We start from the raw sequence: 25600 nt of genomic DNA, 5'->3' as shown, positions 1-25600 counted from the left end.
AGACCTAAATGTACCATTGAATACTATAAAACTCTTAAGAGGAAAACATAGGCAGAACTCTCTTTGGTATAAATCACAGCAATATCTTTTTTGACCCACATAAAACAAACATGAACAAATGGTACCTAATTAAACTCTAAAGCTTTTCCATAGCAAGGAAACCATAAAGAAAATGAAAAGACAACTCGTAGATATGGGAGCAAATATTTGCAAACAATGCAACAAACAAGGCGTTAATTACCAAAATTTATAAAAAGCTCATGCAGCTCAAATTAAAAAAAAAAAAAAACAATATAAAAAATGGGCAGAAGACCTAAAGGGACATTTCTCTGAAGAAATTAAAAATATATAAAAACAAAGTATTTAAAATACATAATCAACAAAGACCTACTGTATAGCACAGGGAACTCTGCTCAATATTCAACAACAACCTAAATGAGAACAGAATCTGAAAAAGAATAGATATATGTATAATTGAATCACTTTGCTGTATATCTGAAACTAACATGACATCACAAATCAACTATAGTCCAATATAAAATAAATTTTTAAAATAAGAGTCACTGGAGGTCTCTGGGACCTGTAGCATCCCTGGAGGTCTTTCTGTTCCCAGAGTGGGGATTCTGGCTTATTGAGAGCACAGGGGACTCACAAGCCTGAGACTGATGAACGGATCTCAGAGCTCAGGGCCTTTGCAAGTGGAGGTGACAGGTGTACCTGGCTGGGACGATGGGCTTGAACAAGATTTCAGTAGACACTAGGGCGAGGGCAGCAGAGACCAAAGAAGATTCAGAGATCCAAGTAGCAAGTGGCCAATAAAGGCATTCTTCTGTGAGGGCTTATGAAGAACATTGACTATGTGTATGCATATATGTGTGTGCGTATAACACACGTTTATATCCACATAGCCATATATGTATAATCAGTTCAGTTGCTCAGTCGTGTCTGACTCTTTGCGACCCCATGGACTGCAGCACGCCAGGCCTCCCTGTCCATCACCAACTCCCGGAGTTCACTCAGACTCATGTCCATGGAGTCAGTGATGCCATCCAGCCATCTCATCCTATGTCGTCCCCTCCTCCTCCTGCCCCCAATCCCTCCCAGCATCAGGGTCTTTTCCAATGAGTCAACTCTTCGCATGAGGTGGCCAAAGTATTGGAGTTTCAGCTTCAGCATCAGTCCTTCCAATGAACACCCAGGACTGATCTCCTTTAGGATGGACTGGTTGGATCTCCTTGAAGTCACATACATAAAATATTATACATATTTTATGTATAAAAATATACATAAAATATATACATATATGTATGTACATATACACATCAGCTGACTTGTAATGTGGCAAAAATCATGACCCACCTCATATGTGTGTGTGTGCTAACTCACTTCAGTCATGTCCAACTGTTTGCAACCCTATGGACTGTAGCCCACCAGGCTCCTCTGTCCAGGGCATTCTCCAGGCAAGAATACTGGAGTGGGTTTCCATGCTTTCCTCTAGGGTATCTTCCCAACCCAGGGATCGAACCTGCATCTCTTATGTCTCCTGCATTGATAGGCGGGTTCTTTACCACTGGCACCACCTGGGAAGCCCGTGACCCACTACATATATATATTTATAGAATGTGTATGAGCACATAAACAGCGAGTCATCATTCTTAAAGTGCTTTCAGTAACAGAAGAGTGCTAACTCTTTTTAGGCCACAAAAATGAGGCTCCAAGTGTTCGGACCAAACTGGAGCCAGGACGGGCTCTAAGGGGCAGGCTAGGCCTGAGATTTAGTCTCTAGGAAAGCTGAGGCACTGGGAACTCCCGCAGGCAGTGTAGCTAGACCAATCAGAAAAATCCCCGTCCCCCCCCCCCCCCCCCGCCCACGCCAGACCCGAGCCAATCCAGATAGAGATGCGAGGTTTAAAAGTCCTGCGCGTGCGCGCGCGCATGGTTTAACCAATCAGCTATGCTGGTACAGAAACAAAGAACCATCTGTATAAAAGTATATGTGATTCAGAGCTCAGGGCTCTTGTCAGATTCCACTGTGCTGGATGAGACCTGGGCCCTAACTCGAGTTAGCAATAAACCCCTTTATGCTTTTGCATTGCTGTGGATGTCTTATTCTCTCAGTTTTGGGGACTTGGACTCTGGGCATAACACAAGAAGTGTGGTGAGTCATCCTGTCTCAGCAGGGAGAGAATAGGGAGAAGGACCCAGGATTCTTCCCACCACCTCATGCTCTTAATCTGTCCCCACCCTCACTAGACCTTTCCCCCAGCTGACAACCACATACAACAGAAGCAAATGCTTCCCTTTTTTTTTTTTTAACTTGCATTTAAGTTCCCACCTTAGACATTATGTAATAAGGGGCAGCTATGAGCAGGGAATTCTTACTACCCGCTGTGCACCCCTTGGCTTCTGGAAGCTGGGCCACAGCCCTCTCTTTCTCTGTGCAGTCAAGAGCAGGCACAACCCTTCAAGGGCAATTCTGAGAGCAGCTAGCATTGCTCTAATTGCAGCAGTATCTGATTGTACTTACTTGAAAACCATCCTCTTGATTTTTGCCTTCACTTCCTGTTGGGTTGAAAAGGCATCCAAGGGGAATTCCAGACGAGGGGCGGAACTGAACTGGACGGCTCCCACCCTGACCTGCAGTGGGAGACAGAGGGCCCAGGGGCTGAGAGCAGGATCAAGTCACAAACATCCCTGAGAGAAGGGACGAGAAAGGTTAACGACCCTGCCTCCTGCCCACTTGCAAATACCAGTGCTGGTATTTCTGTGATCTCCCTGAAAGAAAGTTCCAAAGACGGGGAGGAGAATTTGGAAGGAGACAGTCAAACATGCCTGTGCTCTGCACTGACCACCACCAATTCGACCCTCATTTCGACAGCTCTCTGAGTGGAGTTTTGAGCACTTTAGGGTCTCTGCTCACACTTACTATCTCCAGGTGTAGGCACTCTTTTAAGCCTTCTCAACACATTTCATTTAATCCACAGAGGCGCTATTCATACCCATAATTACTGCCGGAGAAACTAGAGGATACAGACCTGGCCCAGGGCTAGAAAGAAAAGAACATGGCCATTGGACTTGGTGCCTAGGAACTTCATCAAGCCTGTTATATATAGACTGTCTCTTCAGCAGCCAGCACAGGCTTCCAGCAAAACGCCCAACCAGAAGTTAATCACAGCCACCATCAACTGGTGGCCCATCACTAATCACAGCCACCACACACCCATCCCTGGTTGAGGAGGGGGCACCCTTCCAGGCCTCCTCCTGCTAAACTAGGGGAAGGCCAGATCTCCAAGCCAGAGTAAGACTGGGGACCAAGCAACTCCCTAATGTAAGACAAGCACTACTGGAGCTGAAGTTCCTCTGTAGCAGAGGAAGTGAGAGCCATCGGCGATTCCTGATTCTGCATCCTCATTCAGAAGGCCACGGGAGAAAATCCAACGCCTTGCAAAACAGGAGAAGGGAAACTGTGAGTAAAGTCATTCTCTGGACTCTTAAGATTAGTGTGTCAAGCAGAGAAGGGTTTAAACATTTAAGTTTCCTCTTGAGGGCCTAACCCTCAAGTTACTCATCTCACAATGAATTCTGGCCAAGACTGCAGATGGGCCAAGTGATTCATATTTAAACAACGATGCTGACTTTTTCTTGCTATGTGAATTCCTTCACTGCTGATCCCTTAGCAGGCCTGGTGCTTGGGAGCCGATCAAAGCACTTGGCCAGCTGCATCTGCTTGCAGGGAGCACAGCCCATCAACTTTCCTCCCACTAGAAGTTCTGAGGAGGAGCTGCTGGGAATCTTAAGCAGGAAGAAATACAAGTCTTGGGTTAGGGTTAGACAAGTCTTGGGTGGGCATGTGGGTTGGACACAGGAAAGCATAGTAGTAGAGAACCTCAGGAAGGAGTCTGTGAGAAGTGACTCTTTTTCTCTCGAATTTAGCGCGTGATAAACCATTAGGCATCTGGTCCCATCACTCCATGGGAAATAGATGGGGAAACAGTGTCAGACTTTATTTTTTGGGGCTCCAAAATCACTGCAGGTGGTGATTGCAGCCATGAAATTAAAAGACACTTAATCCTTGGAAGAAAAGTTATGACCGATCTAGATAGCATATTCAAAAGCAGAGACGTTACTTTGCCGACTAAGGTCCATCTAGTCAAGGCTATGGTTTTTCCTGTGGTCATGTATGGATGTGAGAGTTGGACTGTGAAGAAAGCTGAAGGCTGAAGAATTGATGCTTTTGAACTGTGGTGTTGGAGAAGACTCTTGAGAGTCCCTTGGACTGCAAGGAGATCCACCCAGTCCATTCTGAAGGAGATCAGCCCTGGGATTTCTTTGGAAGGAATGATGCTAAAGCTGAAACTCCAGTACTTTGGCCACCTCATGTGAAGAGTTGACTCATTGGAAAAGACTCTGATGCTGGGAGGGATTGGGGGCAGGAGGAGAAGGGGACGACAGAGGATGAGATGGCTGGATGGCATCACCGACTCGATGAACATGAGTCTGAGTGAACTCCGGGAGATGGTGATGGACAGGGAGGCCTGGCGTGCTGCGATTCATGGGGTCGCAAAGAGTCGGACACGACTGAGCGACTGAACTGAACTGAAACCATTAGGGCATCTCAAACCAACGGGAAAAGATGGTGCCATCAGTAAGATATATTGGGACAACGGGACAGCCATCTGCAAAAGAATAGAGGAAAGCTTGCAAATGGATTCATGAGTTAAGTGTGGAAAGTGTAACCATAAAAGTTCTAGAAGAAAACTTGGGAGAATTTCTCTGTAATTGCAAAGGAACAAAGACATCACTACGACTTGTAGTCCATAAGTTGTAAAAGGAAAAAAAAAAAAAAAGATAAATCTGACTCTATGAAGAAAACTTCTACAGGGCAAAAAAATGTCATAATGCAACCAAAAAATGAAGACAAATGAAAAGTTATTTGCTACTCATGTCAGAGACAAAAAGTTATTTTCACTAATACATAAAGAGTGTCTAGGAGCTGATATGAGAAAGATCAACAATCCGACAGAAAAATAGGCCAAGAATATGAACCGAGATCACAGAAGAGGAAATACAGACATAACTGAGCCACTAACACACACATACTGGTTAACCAAATCTTGGTAAATTCTTATGATGGAACATTAATCAGCTATAAAAATGCATACTCGTGCATGCTCACTCACTGTAGTCCGCCAGGCTCTTCTGTCCATGGGATTTCCCAGGCAAGAATACTGGAGTGGGTTGCCATTTCCTCCTCCAGGGGATCTTTCCTACCCAGGGATCAAACCCACATCTCCTACATCAGCAGGTAGATTCTTTACCACTGAGCCATCTGGGACACACGTAAAAATGATATATGCTTATATTAATACCTATATTACCTATCTACCTAGATACGAAAGACTTTCAGGATAATGTGAGGAAAAAGAGATGAGAGATAAAACTGTATAAGCATGCTACCCTTTGTGTGAAAATGGCAAAAATTAGAATATACATTCATAGTGCTTCTATCTGCATGAAGCAATTCTGTAAGGATGCTCAAGACAGCAGGGGTAGGGGTAGGGAGGACTGGGCAAATAGAAAATACATGACTGGGAGGGATACTTTTCATTGAATGTCTTTGTTTTGAACTATGTGAATGAATTGGTTAAAAAAAAAAAAGACTCCCTTGAGACCAACAGCTGGCTGTATTTACTTAAACAGGAAGGAATCAACTTCAAAACAAGAAAGAAACAGCTTGAGTCAGTAGCCAAGGCATTTAATTTAATTGGCGGTTTGGGAGCAAAATAGCTACCTTTTATCTTCAGTTTACTGTATGCTCAGAAGCAAGCCCGCCCGGATTTCTCACCACACTGTAATCACTGCTGCAGTCATTATATTAGAGCCAGGAAGTGAACTTCTCAGCGCAAGTGTTGAGAGGAGACTTCAAACACCTTAAATCCCCCTCAAAACAGAGCCTCCATAAAAAGCTTTAATTGATAGCTACTTGAAAATTTCTTCCCAGAAAGTAAAATAAAGTGCAAGTCAAATTCCTTGTATTCAATACATGGAGATAACAAGACATGCCATGCTGTGCTAAGTCGCTTCAGTTGTATCCGATTGTGGCCACATGGACTCTAGCCCACCAGGTTCCTCTGTCCATGGGATTCTCCAGGCAAGAATACTGGAGTGGGCCGCCATGCTCTCCTCCAGGGGATCTTCCTGACCCCAGGACCAAGCCTGTGTCTAAGTCTCCAGCATTGGCAGGTGAGTTCTTTACCACTCGTGCCACATGGGAAGCCCAATAACAAGACACCAAAAATGCAGCGGCAAACATGACGAACCTGGAGCCGCAGGTTGGACTGAAGCATCTGAAATCAGCCTCCTGCAAAAATCTTTCTTCAACTGGCAATTCCAGCAAGTCTGAGCAGCTTGGAGGTGGAGGCACTCATTTGCTTGCAAAAAAAGACACCAACTCCTTAGCTCAACAAGTCGTGCTATGAGAAAGTTTTCTCGTGTCAAACCCAAATACAGCTCCCTCAACAGCCAGACTTCGTCCCGTTAATAAAACAGAGCCACTTGGCACCCTCCTTCCAGTGACAGTGACAGTCAGGTTCCCTCATATGAAAATGTCCAGGCCTCTCACTATCCTGTCTCCTTGTTGTGGGCACTGTCTAGTTCGCCAATATCTAACCTTAAAAAAAAAAAAAAAAAATTAGGTCATCCCTGGTGGCAGAGTGGTAAAGAATCGGCCTGCAATACAGGAAATGTGGGTTTGATCCCTGGGTAGGAAAGATCCCCTGGAGGAGGAAATGGCAACCCACTCCAGTATTCTTGTCTGGGAAATCCCATGGACAGGGGAGCCTGGCGGGCTACAGAAAACGGGGTCGCAAAGAGCAACACTACTTAGCGACTTCACTACCACCTTAAAAACGCCATATTCTAAACGTGGTTTGGCAACATTAAATTCCCTGAATTCTGGGCACCTGTGGGTTGGGAGAGTTGCTCCCAGCAGTACCGCCCATACTGGTTTTTAGGTCACAGTTTCCTTACGCTCTCTTTGAGGATGCTGAATTCCATCAGCACCGACCATTTCTATGTAAAGAGACACACACACACACCCCACCATGTCACCAGCTGTCCACGGCCTATGTGACTGTGAGAGCAGAATGTGAAGTCCTGGGCTGATACTCAAGAGCCCCCCGTTCCTCCATGCTGAGAGCTGTGTGACCCTAAGCAGCCACTTAGCCTCTCTGAGCCTGTATCTTCACCTATGAAACATTCTCTAATAATCCGTGAAGCTCTTCTCTTCCAACTTGTCATCTACTGGGATCTCCAGACCACCCATTTCAGGACATACTACATCCATTTAAAGGTCAACAGTGTTTGATCGTTATGGCTCTTCCTCCATGAAAAAACTAGCAAAACTCCCCCAAGGAATCATTTCCTTTAAAAAGCAGGGTCCCTTGGGGAGGAGGGCAGAGATTCAGCAGCCTTTGGCCTTGAGCCTCTGAGAGTCCACAATGGGTTGACTTTATAGTTGGAACGTCTGGCTATCAGTATCTAGACAGAATGATGTCAGCTACAACCATGCAAGATGGCCTGAAGTTCAAGATAATGTGCTCATTCCTCACAAATGACATGTCATTTCTGGAAAAAATCTGCTCTCATTAAAAGCCCCTTTTACTCCTAAGCCCTAGAGGTTTTTCTAGGATTAACCCAGGAATGTCATCTTGGAAAACCACTTCCTTCCTCCACCTGTATGTCACTAGTCTCTCATTCACAGCTTTCCAAACCAAAATGCCCTTCTTAAAATTTTAGATGATTTTTGAATCCGTTCACATGGTTCAAAAGTATAAAGACACTTATACCGATGGGCCTCCCCCTGGACTTGTGCCCCATCTGCCCAGTTCCCACTCCTTCCCTCAATGGGAAACTGCTGCTCTTTGCCTCTTACAAATGCCCCCAGAGTTTCTTCATGCACATATAAACAAATACAAGCTCTTTTCATCTCCGTTTTTCATAAAGAGTAACACATCATACATACCATCTGCACCTTACTTTTATACTCTATTTGTGTTGGTGTTTTTCCACATCAAAGACTTTTCTCATACACTTTTGACAGTTGCCCTGTGATTCATTACATGAAGACACCATAAAGGATTTACCCCTGTGAGCAGGCCTTTTGGGTTGCCTGAAATCTTTTACAATTACAAACAACACTGCAACGAATAACTTTGAGTGTGAATTATTTTGCACCTGTGGGAGTATCTATAGGATAAATTACTGAGTCAAAGGGTCCCAGCCTTTGTCATTTGGATGGCAAATGACATCACTCTGTTAGATTCTTCCATAATGAGGCTGCATATTCCCACCAGCATGAGAACACCAGTTTCCTACAGGCTTGCCAATGAAGCATGAAACCAAACTTTAGATTTTTGGTCATCCAGTTAAACAGAAAATAGTGTATCAGTCAGAGATTTGCTATTTCATTGAATGAGGTTGGGCATCTTTTCCTATGTCAGAGGGCCATCTGTGTTTCATTTTCTGGGAACTGTCTGTGTTTATTGTCCATTTTTCTGTTGACTTGTTCCCAAATGCCATTTTTTAGCAACAAAAGCCACAGCTAGCACAGACTGCTGACATTTAAGACTTGCTATCTGGAACCAGGAAGAACAAGAAATGAAGATACTGGCTGGATTCACCAGGCAGGGGCTGCTCCTTTCAAGCGAACACAGAGAGTAGGAGCTGATTTGTATTAAGACCCTGCTGCTGCTGCCGCTGCTGCTAAGTAGCTTCAATTGTGTCTGACTCTGTGCGACCCCATAAACGGCAGCCTACCAGGCTCCCCCGTCCCTGGGATTCTCCAGGCAAGAACACTGGACTGGGTTGCCATTTCCTTCTCCAATGCATGAAAGTGAAAAGGGAAAGTGAAGTCACTCAGTCGTGTCCAATTCTTTGAGACCCCATGACTGCAGCCTACCAGGCTCCTCCATCCATGGAATTCTCCAGGCAAGAGTACTGGACTGGGGTGCCATTGCCTACTCCTAGTCTTCAGAAATAGTTGTAGTAGTTTTCGTCTGCAGCATGCTTTCCCTTTCCCACAGTTCTGCAACCACAACCACTCTTTCTAGCAGGAAGTCCCAGTGTTCATCCCCACCCCAAGAAGGAGGATAAGCGCCTGACTCAGGAATGGCCAGACAAGCTCCTCCCTCTGACTTCTGTGATTGGCAAAGGGATTGTCATGTGACCTACATCTGCCCAATCAGAGCCCTCCTGAAGACCTGCCAGCTCTACAGGAAAAGAAGTCCACTTTCTTTTTCTGGGGATAACTAGCTTGAAGGACTGTGTAGGGCAACTCTGCCGAGTGGAGAACCTGCCTCGGGGGGAAGCCAAATGAGGAAAGCAAAATGGAGAGGAGGAGAAAAAGAGCGATTGAGGCCTGGGATTCCATCATGCCTGGAACCATCCCCTTGGTCACAAGCCAGTAAATGCCCTCTTCTACTTAAAATGGGCTGTCACTTGCAGCCAGACACCCTAATACAAAGACAATGAGACTTAAACTCACCTTCCTAGGGTTGATGTCCAGAGCATCACAGACCGTGATGGCAAAGTGCTTGGACCTTTCAAAGCTCCCTTTCCCGACACTATGAGAGCCATCCATCAGAAACAGGACGTCCGCTGCAGCCGAGCACCACATCACTAGGGGAGAGTGGAGCAACATGAGTGACAGCCAGCTTCCCTGTGGTCTGGTCCCGAGAAGATCTTCCTTCCAGAGCAGAGTGGAGGTGGAAACAATCTTGCAGTGGGTCAAGCTCCTCTTAGTACCGTGGGGGCAATAACCGCGGAGACGATTGTGGGCCACAGGCAATGCTCCCCTGCAGCGGGGAGCATGGACCTACCACGGGCACAACACTGATGAAAGTCTGTGTGATAATGAGAGAGTCTAACTCAACAACACTAAGCCATCTGAGAGGAGGGGCTACTGGAGCCACGGAGGGATACCCCAGAGCCTTGGATCCTGCCTTCAGGGTTCACAATCTAGCCTGGGACATAGTCAGGCACCCTGGTATATAAGGAGGCATTATCCAAGAGCCTAAGTAATCACAAGCATTGACCAAATCTTTCCTATAGGTCAGATACTCTGCTTTAAACACTTTAAATGCACTAATTTATTTAATTCTCATAACCACCTTGAGATAGATTATAATTTTTTCACAGTTATCTTGAGATGTCATTCACATATAAGTCAATGTTTGAAGTATACACTCGGTGGCTTTTTGTGTTGCTCAGGTGCTCAGTTGTGTCTGACTCTTTGTGACCCCATGGACTGCAGCACGCCAGGCTTCCCTGTCCTTCACTATCTCCCAGAGTTTGCTCAAACTCAAGTCCATTGAGTCGATGATGCCATCCAACAATCTCATCAATGGCTTTTGGTATATTCAAAGAGATATTCTACCATCACAGTCAATTTTAGAACACCTTTCATCTCCTCAAAAGGAAACTCTGTACCTTTTAGCTATCAGCTTCCTAGCCCCCCCACCTCCACCCCTAAATAGATTTACAATTTGTATTCCCATTGGCAAGATAAAGAGAGCAGGGTACAGGGCAGTTCAGGGAACTTTCCTGACGTCAAAGCACCAGGAAGTGGTGGAGCCGAGGAGTCCAACCCAGGGTGTCAGAGTCCACACCTGTCACCTCACCATGAAGATGAGAGACTGGAAGTCAGAGAAGCACGAGTGAGAAGGTGCCACCCAGTAGCAACAAGCTAGGGGGATTTCACCAGAGAGGGAGGGAAGGTGACCGGAGAGTCCCTGCAAGCAGGAGGGCAGGGCTTGAGCATGTGGAGGGAATGCCAAGCAGAGAGAAAGAGGAAGAAACATAGCAGCCGATGAGGCTGGTTGGGTAGGTGGTGGTCATACAACAGAAGAACCTTGAAGCAAGGGTCAAGAAATCCAGCAATAGGGATCTTCCTGGGTTTTTCACCCAGGAGAGGAACTTCGTCAAGGCCTCTGTTTGGGGAAAATGACCCTGACCACAGCATGAAAGAAGACAGGGCTGGGAAAGGAACTGTCTGAAGCCAAAAGATTTCCCTTGGGTCCATCACATAGAGGCTGAAGTGGGAGAGTTTGCAGGGTCAAGAAAAACATGGGCTTACTTTTGCTGGCGACTGAAATCTTCCCAATAATCTCCTTGCTCACATGGACTTCCTGAAGTGGGAGGGATGGAGGCACTAGGAGAGGAAACAGAAGCGTACGTTACACGGCAGAGAGGGGAGGGGGCCGAGACTCCACGTTATGTGACCACAGTGAACAGGCAACAATAGAGGAAACAGGAATGTGGAAGAGCTTAATGATACTGTATTGTAAGAATTACCAGATGGATAACATTAATAATGCCCTCCCCAATTACTCCAACTTTATCAGGCGCCTTTGCATTTAAATTCAGGTATTTTGAAGAGTAAAATTAAAAATATCTCCCCAGGGGATATAGAGAGCCTTGATTCTGATGAGTTTTGCTCCTGGTTAGGCATAAGAACTGGGTGCCCCTCTTGGGTGCAGCATCTTGCCATAAAAATTAACCTTGAACATGAACAGACAATTCATAGAAGGAAGAGAATTCCTAGAAAAGCACAAGGGAAAATTTTCAAATAGGTGACAAAATGCTTTAACTCAAACCACAGGGTACCCTTTTAAGTGTGAAATTTAGATGATCAAGGTTTAAATGTAAATGTAACTGGAAAGATCATGTCAGGAAAACCTTTTCCAATAGTGGCACAGTAAATTGGTACAATCTTTTTAGAGAACAATTTAGCCAAATGAATTAGGAGTCATAAAAGGGGTTAGGCTACATAACATCACACCTGGGAATTGATCCAAAGGAAAAACAATTTTAGGGAAGGGAAAATGTGCCACCAAGACATCTCCTTCAATGTTATTTGTTTCAGAAGAATGGGGTCGATGACAAATACCCATAGAGATAGGACTCAGAGTAACACTGATACAATCATTCAGTGCAATTAACATGAACAAGGGCTAAAAAGTTTTGGGTAGGAAGTTTGTGGATACGCCTTTTTCTTCTATGTGATACCCAGTAAAATTGTAGTAATGGCATATGAGCAGTCAATAACAATTTACAAAATGAACTCTGAGGGCGGGTAGCATGCCAGGTGCTGAACAGTAAGCCAACCACGATGAAAGTCCTGAAGACAATGAGGTGCCACTTGGAGGGGTTATTTGAAAAGCCAAACATGCATGGTCACTGTCAGACAAAGCAGACATGCAGATGCTTGTAAAGTCCATGTCCTGTAGATAAGCACAGAAGGCACCAGGTAAGGGTGTGCAGAAGCTAGGAACAGGCCAGGCCAGGCCAGGGGCAGATGAAGGAATATGAGGTGGGGGGAGGCTGCTGGGGAAAGAGGTAAGGAGATGGAATCAGGCCAGGAAGGAGGTGTGGTAGGAATCACATAACACAAGGAAGTTGGGCTTAGGAGGTCTGCCACTGCCAGGACGGTGACAAGGAAGAGGACGCCAAAGATGAGCTCAGGTTCTGGGGGGAGGGGTGCCTCTAATTGGCAGTGCCCACTGGAGTTCATTCATGGGGCAGAAACACCTTCACCTGTCTCCTCAGAGCCCAGCCCAGCTTTCTGCACACAGTTTGGCCAAATGAATTAAAAATTCTCACCTCCTTTGACCCTGAAGTCAAAGCAGGAAAGCACCAAGCTCTCCTGCATGAGCCCATGAATCACTGACAAAAAGTCCAGGAGTTGAGGAATCCTTAAAGTGTCAGTAGCTCAATCATGTCCGACTCTTTATGACCCCACAGACTAGCCCATCAGGCTCCTCTGTCCATGGAATTCTCCAGGCAAGAATACTGGACTGAGTTGCCATTCCCTTCTCCAAGGAATCTTCCCAACCCAGGGACTGAACCAGGGTCTCCCGTGTTACAGGAGGATTCTTTACTGTCTGGGCCACCAGGGAGGTCCCTGAGGAATCCCTAAGGTCTTTTTAAATGTTTTACTGGCACATTCTCCAGCTGGAGACTGACCAGCCATCACCCCTGGATGGGAGATGGGAGGAGGAACTCCGTGACCAGGGACCACTCACTACGGACATGACTCAGCTTATGTAACTGTATCATGGGTTCAGCTGTCCTGGCAGGGGCCAGTGAGACCTCCTTCCAGGGAGCAGGTACCCAGTGACATCCCACAGTGCCCCTGTGAAACTACCTCAGGACTTTGCAGACGTTCCCCCGGGAACAGAGAGTCAATGAGCATGTGACTGCGGCTTCCTCTCCCAACCAAGTCAGTCTTCACCTCTGAGGACTGCCTGCTTGGACAGGGTGGGGAGACTCAGGTTTGGGTTTTCATCCCAGTCCTCCTCCTGAAAGCTGTGCAGCCCCAGGCAAATGACTTAGCCTCTCTGAGCCTTCCCTGTCTCATCGGTACAACCCAGGGGTGTCAGATCCAGTGCTCTGTAAACTGGACAGGCTACAGAGGGTGAGCTTCTGCAGTGAGTTAAAACAGAAGCTTTACTGTGCCTGGGCCCCCAGGGACTGCATGTCCCCAAACACGTCTCATTTCATCCCAGTCCCTCGGTCATGAAGCCACTGTGTGACATTGATCACACACATGGCTTCAAGAGAGGGGATAGGCGGACTGGGCAACCACGTCCTTCCAGCCTCTGTCTCCCTGAGGGTCCAGAAAACAAGCAGACGGTGACAGCAGCCAATGAATAGCGAGGATGCCCCAACTCACAGAAACACAGACCCAGGAGGAACTGCAAGAGAGCCTCTGAGGCTGCAAGAGGACCCTGGGCTTGCCTCAGGCAGCCAGCCACCCAGCCCGCTCATTCTTACTCATCAGCCAACCCACAAAACACACCTATTCCTTTCTACCATCTTGTATTTCAGAGTTTAGAATGTGGGAGGGCCGGTGCGGGAAGTAAACAGAAAACTGATTTGCTCCATCATCTATTCACTAATCTACTTCTTGAGCACAGATTAGGCACTGAGTCCACTGTGAGGTGCCAAGACTACACAGCCTGTGTCCAGGGTAGAAGAGAAACACTCATTTTTTAAAATTCACACAGAAATAAACTCATATCTGTATTAAGTGCAACACAACAGAGAGACTCAACGGGACCCGAGGTTTTAGTAGGGGGATCTGACCTGACCTGGGGATCCAGGAGAAACTGAGCTGGGTGCTGGAGGGTGAGTAGGAGTTTGCCAGGGTAGAGGTGCTGGGCGAGTCAGTGAAACAGGCAGACGGGCCACCATAGTTGAGAACCCCAGGGTGGGAGGGAGCAAGGGTGCTGGGCCAGCCTGGAAGGAGTGTGGGCTGCAGCAAAGAGGAGGAGGGAGGGGGCTCCAGAGGGGACACCACGTGGCATAAGGTCAGATCAGGCAGGCCCTCTTCAGAGCAGCGAATATCACTTAAAAGTTTCAGGTAGGCAGTGGGAATGGAGAGGGGTCCAGATATGACCAGATTTGCATTTTGAAATGTGTGAAGAACAGGATGGAGGGGGACCAGGTGAATCCAGGGAGATGAGTCAGGAGGCTGCTGCCGTGGTCCAAGCACCAGAGGATGGGGCTTAGACTAGGCAGGTGGCCAGGAGTGGAGAAACATGGATGCACTCCAGAGACCTTTAGAAGTCAAAATCCACCAGATGTGAGGCGCATCAACCCCTCAACACCTCACCCACCTCTCACACCAAGAACACTCACCGCCAGCAAACAGGACAATGCAGGTGGCTTCCAGCAACAGGAAAGAGGGCATGTCGATGTGACTAGAGGGCCAGGACAAGCACAATTAAAAAAAAGGATCAGCAATCAGTTCTGTGAGCTCCCCCAAGTCATACCCCCAAACAAGACGGCCAGGGGTCAGCCTTTCCCAGGTCACAGATACGACCCTCGAGGCTGCTGCTTGCATGGTAACTACAGCAGTCTGGAGAAGACTCAGATCCCAAAAAGCCATGGAAGACTTTACTCCAATGACTCTGATTTTAAAGGACAGCCTTAACATCTTCCCCTCCCCTGGCAGCTCGGTCAGTAAAGAATCTGCCTGCAGTGCAGAAGACCCAGGCTCAATCCCTGGCTCAGGAAGATCCCCTGGAGAAAGGAATAGCAACCCACTCCAGGATTCTTGCCTGGAGAATTCCTTGGACAGAGAAAACTCACTTCAACCTGACACCCTCGAAAGTTCCTTTAACATTCTCAATGAGGGCCGTGCTCCTGCGCCTAAGAACATGGATAGGGACTTCCCCGGTGGTCCAGTGGTTAAGAATTCGCCTGCCAATGCAGGGGACAAGGATTCCATCCCTGGTCCATGAAGATTCCACACACCTCGGGGTAACTAAGCCACAACTACTGAGCCCGTGTGCTGCAACTACTGAACCCCATGCACCCTCGAGCCTGTCTCCAAAACAAGAGGAGCCACAGAAGTGAAGAATAGCGCCTGCTCACTGCAACCAGAGAAGGCCCACACACAGCAACAAAGATCCATCAAAGCCAAATATATATATACACATACACAAACACGGAAGGCAAGGCAGAGGGCCCAAGATTCCATTCATGGATCTCGGCCCTTGGGACCGCCCCTCCCCGCCTCCATTAGGGACACCACTTCTCCAAAACACCTGGCAGCAGTCTCCTGGTCATCTTCGGTGACTCAGCCACGTGCCTCTAACTTAATCTGCGCTAAAATGAATTGTGTTACTTTTCTGATGCAGCCCAACCACCTCTGTCCGGGCAGTGAAAACACACCTTGCCGACGCAGGAACGAAACACAGCTGGATTCTGAATTCAGAGGATTTGCCAACCAGTGCTGACCCCCTCCTCCCTGGGCCTGCATTCCCACCCTCAGGGGGCGCGCTCTGGTATCAAACTAAGGAGAAGACTCAGTGAATAAGGGTAAACACCCCAGAAGTAAATGGGAAGGCGTCCCCGGGGCCCAGAAGGGGAGGAGTCCTGAGTCTCCGGGTCCCCGTCCAAAGGGCTTTCTTCTAACCATGCTACTCCTAGAGCCGAGGTCAGCTCAAGGTCCGTGGGCCATCCTCCTGAACGCCATACACACTGAGCTGGCACACCATGACTCAGGAGCTACCTCTGCCCCACGACGACAGAGGGTGTGCACCCTGGGTCCAGGGGTCCCACTTCTCATCCGACCCCGTGCGACCCTGAGAGCAGCCACAGTTCCTCACCTGGAAATGAGGAGAGTGGACCAGAGGCTGCTAAGATGTCTTCTGGTTAAAAAAAAAAAAAAAAACACCAGAAAATCCCCTTTTGATCTCATCTCCACCATGGACCTATGATGGTCAGACCTTTCTCCACCGTTTATTCAGCTCTCTGGATTTCAAAACTTTCCTGAAGCAAACTAAATGGAATCGCCTAACCAGCTGAGAGTCTCTGTGCTTCAAGTAACTGAGAGGCTTCCCAGGCTCACCTCATCTAAGTAAGAACCGGAGATGAGGTACTACAGGAGGGAGGAGGGCAGGAGCTCCCCAGGCATGGTCAGAGGGAGAGGAGGGGCCGGTGGGGGCCATGCCTCCTGTTCTCTTTCCTCTTACTCCACACAACAGCCGTGGGACAAGTCCAGACCTGACACCTGGGAGCCAGGCAGGGGCGAGGCCTGGGGACAAGGGCCAGCTCGGAGGAGAAGGAAAGGGTACCCCTGTGCCATCCAGTCCTGAGGCTCAACATTTTCTGGGATCACAGCTTCCGACTTTGGGCACACGCAGGACTCTGAGGCTCAGGCCTGTTAATTTTTTTTTTTTTTTAATAAAACTAGGATTCTAGCGGCCTCCCGTGAGGACAAGGCAAAAGGGAGCACAGAGGTTTCCTGCTGCAGAGCACGGTGTTTGTGAACACAGGGCCCCTCCCTGTACTAGGGGACAAACCTAGGCAGATCCATCTGGCTCCACCATGTGGCTCTGCTTGCCCAGGTGAATGTTTTTCCAGAGCCTCTTAAGGTTCTGCTCATTAAAACAAAATTTAGGTTGGCAATCTCGAAATCAAGTGCCTCCTTGTGAGTGCCAGGGTCAGGCGGTGCTGACCCTGAGACCTCAGCAGCACCGCCCCCACCGACCCCCGTGGCCCCCCCCATCTCAATCCCCATTGTCACACAGCCCACACTGAACCGGCCTGCCACGTGGCAAATGGCTCGGGGACTAGGGGCTGTGTCTCAGTCTCTGCATGTGCCTGGCAGGTAGTAGGTGAGACACGTGCTTGCTGGAAATCAGCATCATAATGCTTCAGGCAGGTGGGCTGGAGGGATACTTCCTGATGAATCTGTGCTCATTGCACTCACAGTATCCTTTTGTATACCAAGATAAATGAACCTAATGTTGTTTCAATGATGATACAGAATTAATAGTACTCTGCACTATCTATTCCCACCCAATCATCTCAAATATTAAGCTCAATCCCCCTTCCTCACACAGCAAAACTTTCTTTCAATACTAATTCAACATTCTAAATACAACCCTACATCTAAGACTTGAAAGGATGAATTCCACAGTAAAGAAAAAAAAAAAAGCTGCTCCCACCTAGTGAGCATTATTTACTCACTAAAGCACCCAGTACCAAGCTCTGAGGACTTCCCTGGTGACTCAGACGGTAAAGAATCTGCCTGCAATGCAGGAAACCGGGGTTCGATCCCTGGTTCGGGAAGATCCCCTGGAGAAGGGAACGGCTACCCATGCCAGTATTCTTGCCTAGAGAATTCCATGGACAGAGGTACTTAGTGGGCTACAGTCCACGGGGTTACAAAGAGTTGAACATGACAGAGATTAACACACACCAGGCTCTCTGCTTATGTATCTTCTCTCTCCTAATGCTCACAGCAAGCCCCCATTTGACAGATGGGAAAGCTGAGACAGGGAGATGCCAAGGTGAGACAGATGAGACAGTTCTGCCCCAGGTGAGACAGTTAATAGTGGATCCTACTCCTTCTGGCCTCCCTGTGTTCTGTTCCATCTGTCATCTTCCTGATTGTGGGAGATCAGAACAGAGGAACAGAGCCTAATTAAAAATCTGCCACCCTGAATCTCACCTGTTGGCAGTCTTCCATCAGCTGCCAGCAACTCCCACACCCGATCACATAACTTGAGAAGATTTTGAGAACTTTCTGCAGTCTTGTACTAAGCAGATGGGAGTGGTCTGCAACCCATGGGCAGAAACTAAGCTTCCATTTCCAGGTATACCTTGTCAAACCGCTTCCATTACAAAACACCTGGCTCATCACATTTGCTCCTTTCTATTCCATTACTCATGCTAATCCCACACATCGTCATTCCCGGCTTCTGGGGTTCTCACACAAGGACCTGGATCACTCCCCGACTCCCTGGTCTTTCCATCTGATTGTTATTTTCACATTCTGATTCCTTGCAGCACCAGCAGCACTGGAACAGCAGATGTGTGAGGTTTGCTGCAGGGCATCGCAAAACGTGCTGCCTGGAGACTGCATTTCCCAAGAGACAGGAAGAAAGCAAAGGCCACACAAGGCTATTTTTGAAAAAGAAGGGCCAGACAGAGGAGCAATAGCTAAAGGCGGTTTTGCAGGACAATGGCCACTTTCTCCTCTATGATCCGAAATGAAACAAGGGCAGGGTGAAAAAGGAGAGCACTTCCACCTCCTTACAAAATGCAATTCCAACCCCAAATATTAGATTAGCCCTTGGCAGCCTCCTCTCCATCAGTAGAATGGAAATCTGAACCGTTTACAAAAACAGTCCACACCAGAAGGGAAAGACTTTCAAATTGGAGGTAAGTCAGCCAGGAAGCCTGTGGTCTTTTGCTGTAACAAACATCTTCCTTGTTCACTTGGCAAAATACTTGGCTCAAACCCAGGCAGTCAGGGGAAGTGGTTGACACGTTTCTAGTCCAATAAGGCATGAAGGGCATTTCACAAGTTGTTCTGGGGCACACTATGCTTTCCCTAAAAAAATCACAAATTTTCAGAACCCAACAGTCTGTCAACCAGAAATCAGCCACAAGGGACAAACTATGTCCTTTGGGTCCCTGGATGGCTGGGGAGAAGAGGCAGATTGGGCGTAAACCACAGGCTTCCCACACTCTGTACCTAACAAGAGATTTTGATGCTTGTTTTGATAGTATTTGAAAATCCTTTATTGAAACTGTCAGTATGTGTATTAGTCACTCAGTTATGTCCAACTCTTTGAGACCCCACAGACTGTAGCCCGCCAGGCTCCTCTGTCCATGGAATTCTCCAGATAAGAATACTGGAGTGGGCAGCCATTCCTTTCTTCAGGGAATTGTCCTGACCCAGGGATCGAATGGGTCTCTTGAATTGCAGGCAGATTCTTGCTACTTGTGGTTGGGTGATGCCAGGTCTTGTATTCAAGTGGCTTCCTTTGTGTGAGTTCTCACTATTTGGTACTCCCTAGGGTTACTTCTCTGGTAGTCTAGTCTTAGAGTCAGTGCTTCAACTCCAAAGACTCAGGGCTTGATCCTGAGTTTTGCGTGGGTCTATATATTCTTTCGGAGAAGGCAATGGCACCCCACTCCAGTACTCTTGCCTGGAAAATCCCATGGGCGGAGGAGCCTGGTAGGCTGCAGTCCATGGGGTTGTTGGGAGGCGGACACGACTGAGCGACTTCACTTTCACTTTTCAGTTTCATGCATTGGAGAAGGAAATGGCAACCCACTCCAGTGTTCTTGCCTGGAGAATCCCAGGGACAGGGGAGCCTGGTGGGCTGCCGTCTCTGGGGTCGCACAGAGTCGGGCAAGCCTGAAGCAACTTAGCAGCAGCATATATTCTTTAGGTGCCCTAGTGGCTCAGACAGTAAAGCGTCTGTCTATCAATGTGGGAGACCTGGGTTCGATTCATGGGTTGGTAAGATTCCCTGGAGAAGGAAATGGCAACCCACTCCAGTACTCTTGCCTAGAAAATCCTATGGACGGAGGAGCCTGGTGCAGGCTACTGTCCATGGGGTCACAAAAAGTCGGACACGACTGAGCGATTTCACTTCACTTCTTTACCATCTGAGCCACCAAATCCACTGTCATAGGATTCTGGAAGGTGCATCCACAGGACTGGAACTCCAAAGATGGAATTCCAAACTAGCTCTGCTTCTAACCAGGTGGGTAACTCTGCAAACACCAACTTCCCACCTCATTCATCTGTTTCATAACTGACAGTGTTTTAAAGATCCAGTGAAACAGTATGAAAGTCCCCCATAATGGTAAAAGACTTTCTGAACATATGGTATTAAAAGATTATCATGCATTTCACATATTAACGTCATATAACTATGTTCATATACCCTATAGGGTAGACGCGATCAATTCCACTTTCACACTTGTGAAAATGGTCTTGGAGAAGTTGGGGCCCAAGGTCAAAGAGCTGGTAAATCACAAGTTTGGTGTCAGGCCCAGTTTTTCGGATGCAGGCAGCCCAGACGTGACGAGAAGCATGCAGCACACAGTTGGTGTGCAAAGGGCACCAATCTGACGTCAGGAGACAGGAGACCAACCTTCTAAGTACATTCTTTCACTTTAGTCACTCAATTTTCTTCTTTCAAAAATGGGGGTGACATTATACACCCTATTTACCTGGAAAGGTTATTGCCAGGATCCCAGGAGCCAACAGTGCCAACGTCCTCTGGGCAAGGGCAGAGGTGCCCAAGTGGAGATCAGGAAATCTAGTTAAGAGAAGGGACCCAGGATAAGGAAGGGAAGTGAGGAATTGGAGGATCATAATCAGGGAAACCCAGCAGGTGGTTTTGCGGTGGAAGAGTAAGCTGCTGGAGCTGTTTAGAAGATGAAAGAGTGAACTAAAAGAAGGGCCTTTGAGTGTGTTCAGCTATTTGGGGTTGATGGCTTGGGATACTGAAGCAGGAGTGTCTCGCATGGCGTAGACCCACTCTTATGCAGGGTCCCCAAGGGACCTCCAATAGCTCTGTCGATGATGTGAGGAGTTTATCACATTTTAAAAAATATCCTTGTGGGATAAAATTAAAAATTAGCAATTTTGTTACAGTCCTCTCAATTAAAACTGTTTTTTTTTTCTTACTGCTCAACGTGTGGGAATCACTGTTCTAACACGCTCACAGTGTTGACTCTTCCACTGATACAATGACGTGAAATTTAACTTATTCAATAACAACTATTAAGCATCTGCCCTGCACTCAACACTCTCCCAGGTGTTGGGGATGCGGTGAAAAAAACTCCATAAGATGCGCACCTGGTGGGCACATTCTTAACAAAGGGCTTTTACATTTGCACCAGTGGTTTATCCTCAGTGTCATCACTTGCCAATTAGTGACTGCTCATTACAGACCCAGGAGCCAGGGTTCCTGGCAGGCTCTCCCGTTCTCCTTCGGGCAGTCTTCCACCCTTTCTAGGTCTCAGTCTCCTCATCTGTAAAAACATGGGCATCTGACTATAATTCATTTCAAGAGCCTGAGCCTAGTGAGTGGGAAGGGAAACAGCTACTCTAAGCTCTGGGTGGTGGACCAAAAAGCCAGATTTAAAGAAAAATGTCATTGACGGTTTTCAAAGAAACAGGTGTGATGAAGGAAGGATGGAATCCCCGTGGACCTCTGGGATTTGCTTGGCGATCCAGACTGGGAACTTCTTAATACATCAAGAGATGGCTCTGAGCTGGATTTCTACAAAGAAGAGTAAGGGCTGTATTCCACGTAAAGAACAATCCAGTAAAGCTTTGTAGTCCATCAATCTAAGGAAAAGAATGGCTACAAGCTACTGAAAGCCAGCAGCATTTGCAAATTAACTTTCACAGACTTTGGCAGCTGCAGCGCTGAGTCTTCGGTTTCCTTCTCTTTTCTGACTCCTCAATAACTGCACATTTCTTAATACAATGTCACTGAGAAAGCAAAATAGACCTTGAATTTTTAGACTTCAATTTATAAAACACTTAAGAGGTTCTAGAGGGGTTGTTTTTAAAGGACCACCTAAATTGAAAATTGTACACATTTATTTAGTTCCAAGATACTAAACACAATTCATAGTGTCCCCATGGAAAGGCCCTTCTTAGCAGGACAGCCACTGATTCCACAGTGAAAGGGAAGCAAGGTGCCCTCCTTTCCTCTATTCTGCCTGAGTGTCCACCAAATTTTTAAATCCAGGCCCCCTGGCAAGCTTTTAAGGTGCAATGCTAAGACCCTCCCCTTTCCCCTCCCAGAAGGTGGCCAGCTGGGTTCTGACCTGGAGAAGGGCAGGAAGCGGGCTGGACCAGCTGGCCAGAGTGGGGTTGGGGAGGGGAAGGGGGTGTCCAAGCAGGTGAACCACCACTGAGGATAAATCCCTTAAGACTTCCCAAAGGCCAAGGACGAGTCTCTCGGGGCCGCGGGCCCCTCAGGCTCTGCATGCAGAGACCTCGCTGGGGTCACTGGGCTGCCTGGGAAAAGCACGCAGGAGTGACTTTAACACCTGCATCTGTTCTGTAAAATGGGGGGTGGGGGGAGAGGAGGAGTCGGCTTGTCCCCAAAGCCTTTATTCAAAAGATGAGCCGGGTTAGGGGTTCCAGGACTCTGCTAGGAAGGCCAGGTGTAATACAAGGTTCCCTCCTCCACTCACAGTCACCGAACGCCCGTCCCCTTTACCTGCGGTCCGAGCCGCTCTGCTTGGCGTTCCCGGGGACCCACCGGAGGGGCTGCTGCCGAGCCCAAAGCGCGCTGGCTCCCAAGACCCCCGCCGGCTCGCCCCGGGACCGAAGGAGGGGTACCCCGAGGAGGGGCGCGCCAGGTGCTTTCTACCCGGGACGCCGACTTCACGGAGAGGCGTGCGGGCCCCGCCGCCGTGCTCGGGTGGAGCGCAGACAATGCCGAACCAAACCCGCCGCGCCGACGCCGCATCCAAGCGGGACGCCTCGTCTCTGCACGCGGGGCAGGGGCTCCCGGGGGCGGGGCGTCTCCTCCGGTGCGAGCGCCAGGAAGGAACGGGGTTCCAGCGACGCGGAGACCACGCCGGCTGGACTCACGGCGAGGAGCGCGCGGCGGGACCCGGCTCGGGCCAGGGGGCGCTGCAAGCCCGGGGAGGGACGCCCGGGCGGGAGCCACGTGGGACACCTGTGTTCTGCACCGAGGGGAGGCGGGGAGCGCGGCGCGGGCCGACCCCGCTAGGGCCGCTCTCCCGAGGGCGCTGCATCGCTTTGCTGGGAAGCCAGCCCGCAGCTGCCCCTCGCGTTTTTAAGCAACGCGTTGGCCAAGGTCGGGAGACAAAGGTACTTACTTCTGCTCTGGTCTCCCAGTCCCCGAGCGGTGCAGCAGGGAGGACTGTGTCATCCGCCTTGGACTCTGCGGGATTTATTGCTTCGACCCTTGCGAAAATGTTGGCTTTGGCATCGTTACTATTTGTCATGGCAGTTGCCCTTTGTTTACCTGTGTGTTCTGTTACTGCCATTGGGAGGTAATAATTGGGCCTTTTGGCCAGCATCCTCGTTGAAATCTGGAAGGTGCCTTGATTTTTTAAAAATCAAATACCATAAAGCAAAAATAGCTCAGTCTGGCACAACACCTTGTGCATAGTAAGCACTCAAAAAAAAAAAAGTCTTATTGCATAATCTATAGTTTCCATATTTCATCAGAAAAAAAGTGTCATTGCATAACGTGTGCTCATTACAAAAGAAAAAAATCGGTTAAGCAAACGGCACCTACTCCACCACCCAGAGATAATCCCTGTTAACATTATGGTGTTTCTTCTTCCAGCATCAGTCTACTCAAAATTTTATTGTTAGCTCATCCCATGCATGGGCTTCCCTGGTGGCTCAGTGGTAAAGAACTTGCCAGCCAATGCAGAAGTAAGAGACTGCGGTTCGATTCCTGGGTCAGGAAGATCCCCTGGCAAAGGAAATGGGAACCCGCGCCACCATTCTTGCCTGGGAAATCCAGTGGACAGAGGAGCCTGGCAGGTTACTGTCCTTGAGGTTGCAAAAGAGTCCAACATGATTTCATGACTAAATAGCAGGAGCATTCCATGTATAGTGTATCACAGCCAGCTTTTCTTTGCCCCTTTTGACATCTTTCTGTGGCTTTTATCCACTTATAAGAATGCTCAAACTACCGCACAATTGCACTCATCTCACACACTAGTAAAGTAATGCTCAAAATTCTCCAAGCCAGGTTTCAGCAATACGTGAACCGTGAACTTCCAGATGTTCAAGCTGGTTTTAGAAAAGGCAGAGGAACCAGAGATCAAATTGCCAACATCTGCTGGATCATCGAAAAAGCAAGAGAGTTCCAGAAAAACATCTATTTCTGCTTTATTGACTATGCCAAAACCTTTCACTGTGTGGATCACAATAAACTGTGGAAAATTCTGAAAGAGATGGGAATACCAGACCACCTGACCTGCATCTTGAGAAGCCTATATGCAGGTCAGGAAGCAACAGTCAGAACTGGTCGAACCAGTCTGGACCAACAGACTGGTTCCAAATAGGAAAAGGAGTACGTCAAGGCTGTGTATTGTCACCCTGCTTATTTAACTTATATGCAGAGTACATCGTAAGAAATGCTGGGCTGGAAGAAGCACAAGCTGGAATCAAGATTGCCAGGAGAAATATCAATCACCTCAGATATGCAGATGACACCACCCTTATGGCAGAAAGTGAAGAGGAACTAAAGAGCCTCTTGATGAAAGTGAAAGAGGAGAGTGAAAAAGTTGGCTTAAAGCTCAACATTCAGAAAACGAAGTTCATGGCATCTGGTCCCATCACGTCATGGCAAATAGATGGGGAAACAGTGTCAGACTTTATTTTTTGGGGGCTCGAAAATCACTGCAGATGGTGACTGCAGCCATGAAATTAAAAGACACTCCTTAGAAGAAAAGTTATGACCAATCTAGATAGCATATTGAAAAGCAGAAACATTACTTTGCCAACAAAGGTCCATCTAGTCAAGGCTATGGTTTTTCCAGTAGTCATGTATGGATGTGAGAGTTGGAGTGTGAAGAAAGCTGAGCACCGAAGAATTGATGCTTTTGAACTGTGGTGTTGAAGTAGACTCTTGAGAGTCCCTTGGACTACAAGGAGATCCAACCAGTCCATTCTGAAGGAGATCAGCCCTGGGATTTCTTTGGAGGGAATGATGCTGAAGCTGAAACTCCAATACTTTGGCCACCTCATGCGAAGAGTTGACTCATTGGAAAAGACTCTGATGCTGGGAGGGATTGGGGGCAGGAGGAGAAGGGGACGACAGAGGATGAGATGGTTGGATGGCATCACTGACTCGATGGACACGAGTCTGAGTGAACTCTGGGAGTTGGTGATGAACAGGGAGGCCTGGCGTGCTGCGATTCATGGGGTCGCAAAGAGTCGGACACAACTGAGCGACTGAACTGAACTGAATGTTCTAGTGTGCTTAACCTACTACCAACTTTTAATTTTAATCTTTAGATATTTGTGTTTTTGCCCAGTAAATCCCTGGAGTAAACTGCAACAATAATGTACAATTCTTATATATATATATATATAAATACACACACTCTAGGGTATATATATAACGTAAGGCTTTTGATGTGTATTATCAAGTTGCCATCCAGGAGACCGGCCTGTTTCTTCTTTTCCAAGCTCCTCCCCCATTATTCTTATAAATGTCAATCTGATGGACTAATAACAATTTTGTTTTTACATTTTCCTTCTTCAGAA

At 47.7% G+C, this 25600-nt stretch overlaps 1 protein-coding gene across 2 annotated transcripts in view; it reads right to left on the bottom strand.

Moving 5' to 3' along the window:
* The window catches only part of VWA2 (von Willebrand factor A domain containing 2), a 52009-nt gene extending 31100 nt beyond the window's left edge, over positions 1 to 20909 (bottom strand). For both annotated transcript variants that reach the window (XM_040255044.1, XM_040255043.1), the window contains exons 1-5: positions 20548 to 20909; positions 14701 to 14762; positions 11135 to 11209; positions 9545 to 9678; positions 2528 to 2637 (exon numbers count right to left, since the gene is read on the bottom strand). In XM_040255044.1, coding sequence (XP_040110978.1) covers positions 2528 to 2637; positions 9545 to 9678; positions 11135 to 11209; positions 14701 to 14752 — 371 coding nt within the window. In that variant the 5' untranslated portion in view covers positions 14753 to 14762; positions 20548 to 20909. The remainder of the gene's footprint in view (positions 1 to 2527; positions 2638 to 9544; positions 9679 to 11134; positions 11210 to 14700; positions 14763 to 20547) is intronic.
* Between the last annotated feature and the right edge of the window lie 4691 nt (positions 20910 to 25600).

Source organism: Oryx dammah, unplaced genomic scaffold, assembly GCF_014754425.2.
Source record: "Oryx dammah isolate SB20612 unplaced genomic scaffold, SCBI_Odam_1.1 HiC_scaffold_14, whole genome shotgun sequence".
Lineage (NCBI taxonomy): Eukaryota > Metazoa > Chordata > Mammalia > Artiodactyla > Bovidae > Oryx > Oryx dammah.
Note: the sequence above shows the minus strand (reverse complement) of the source record. Positions and strands in the feature narration are given on the sequence as shown.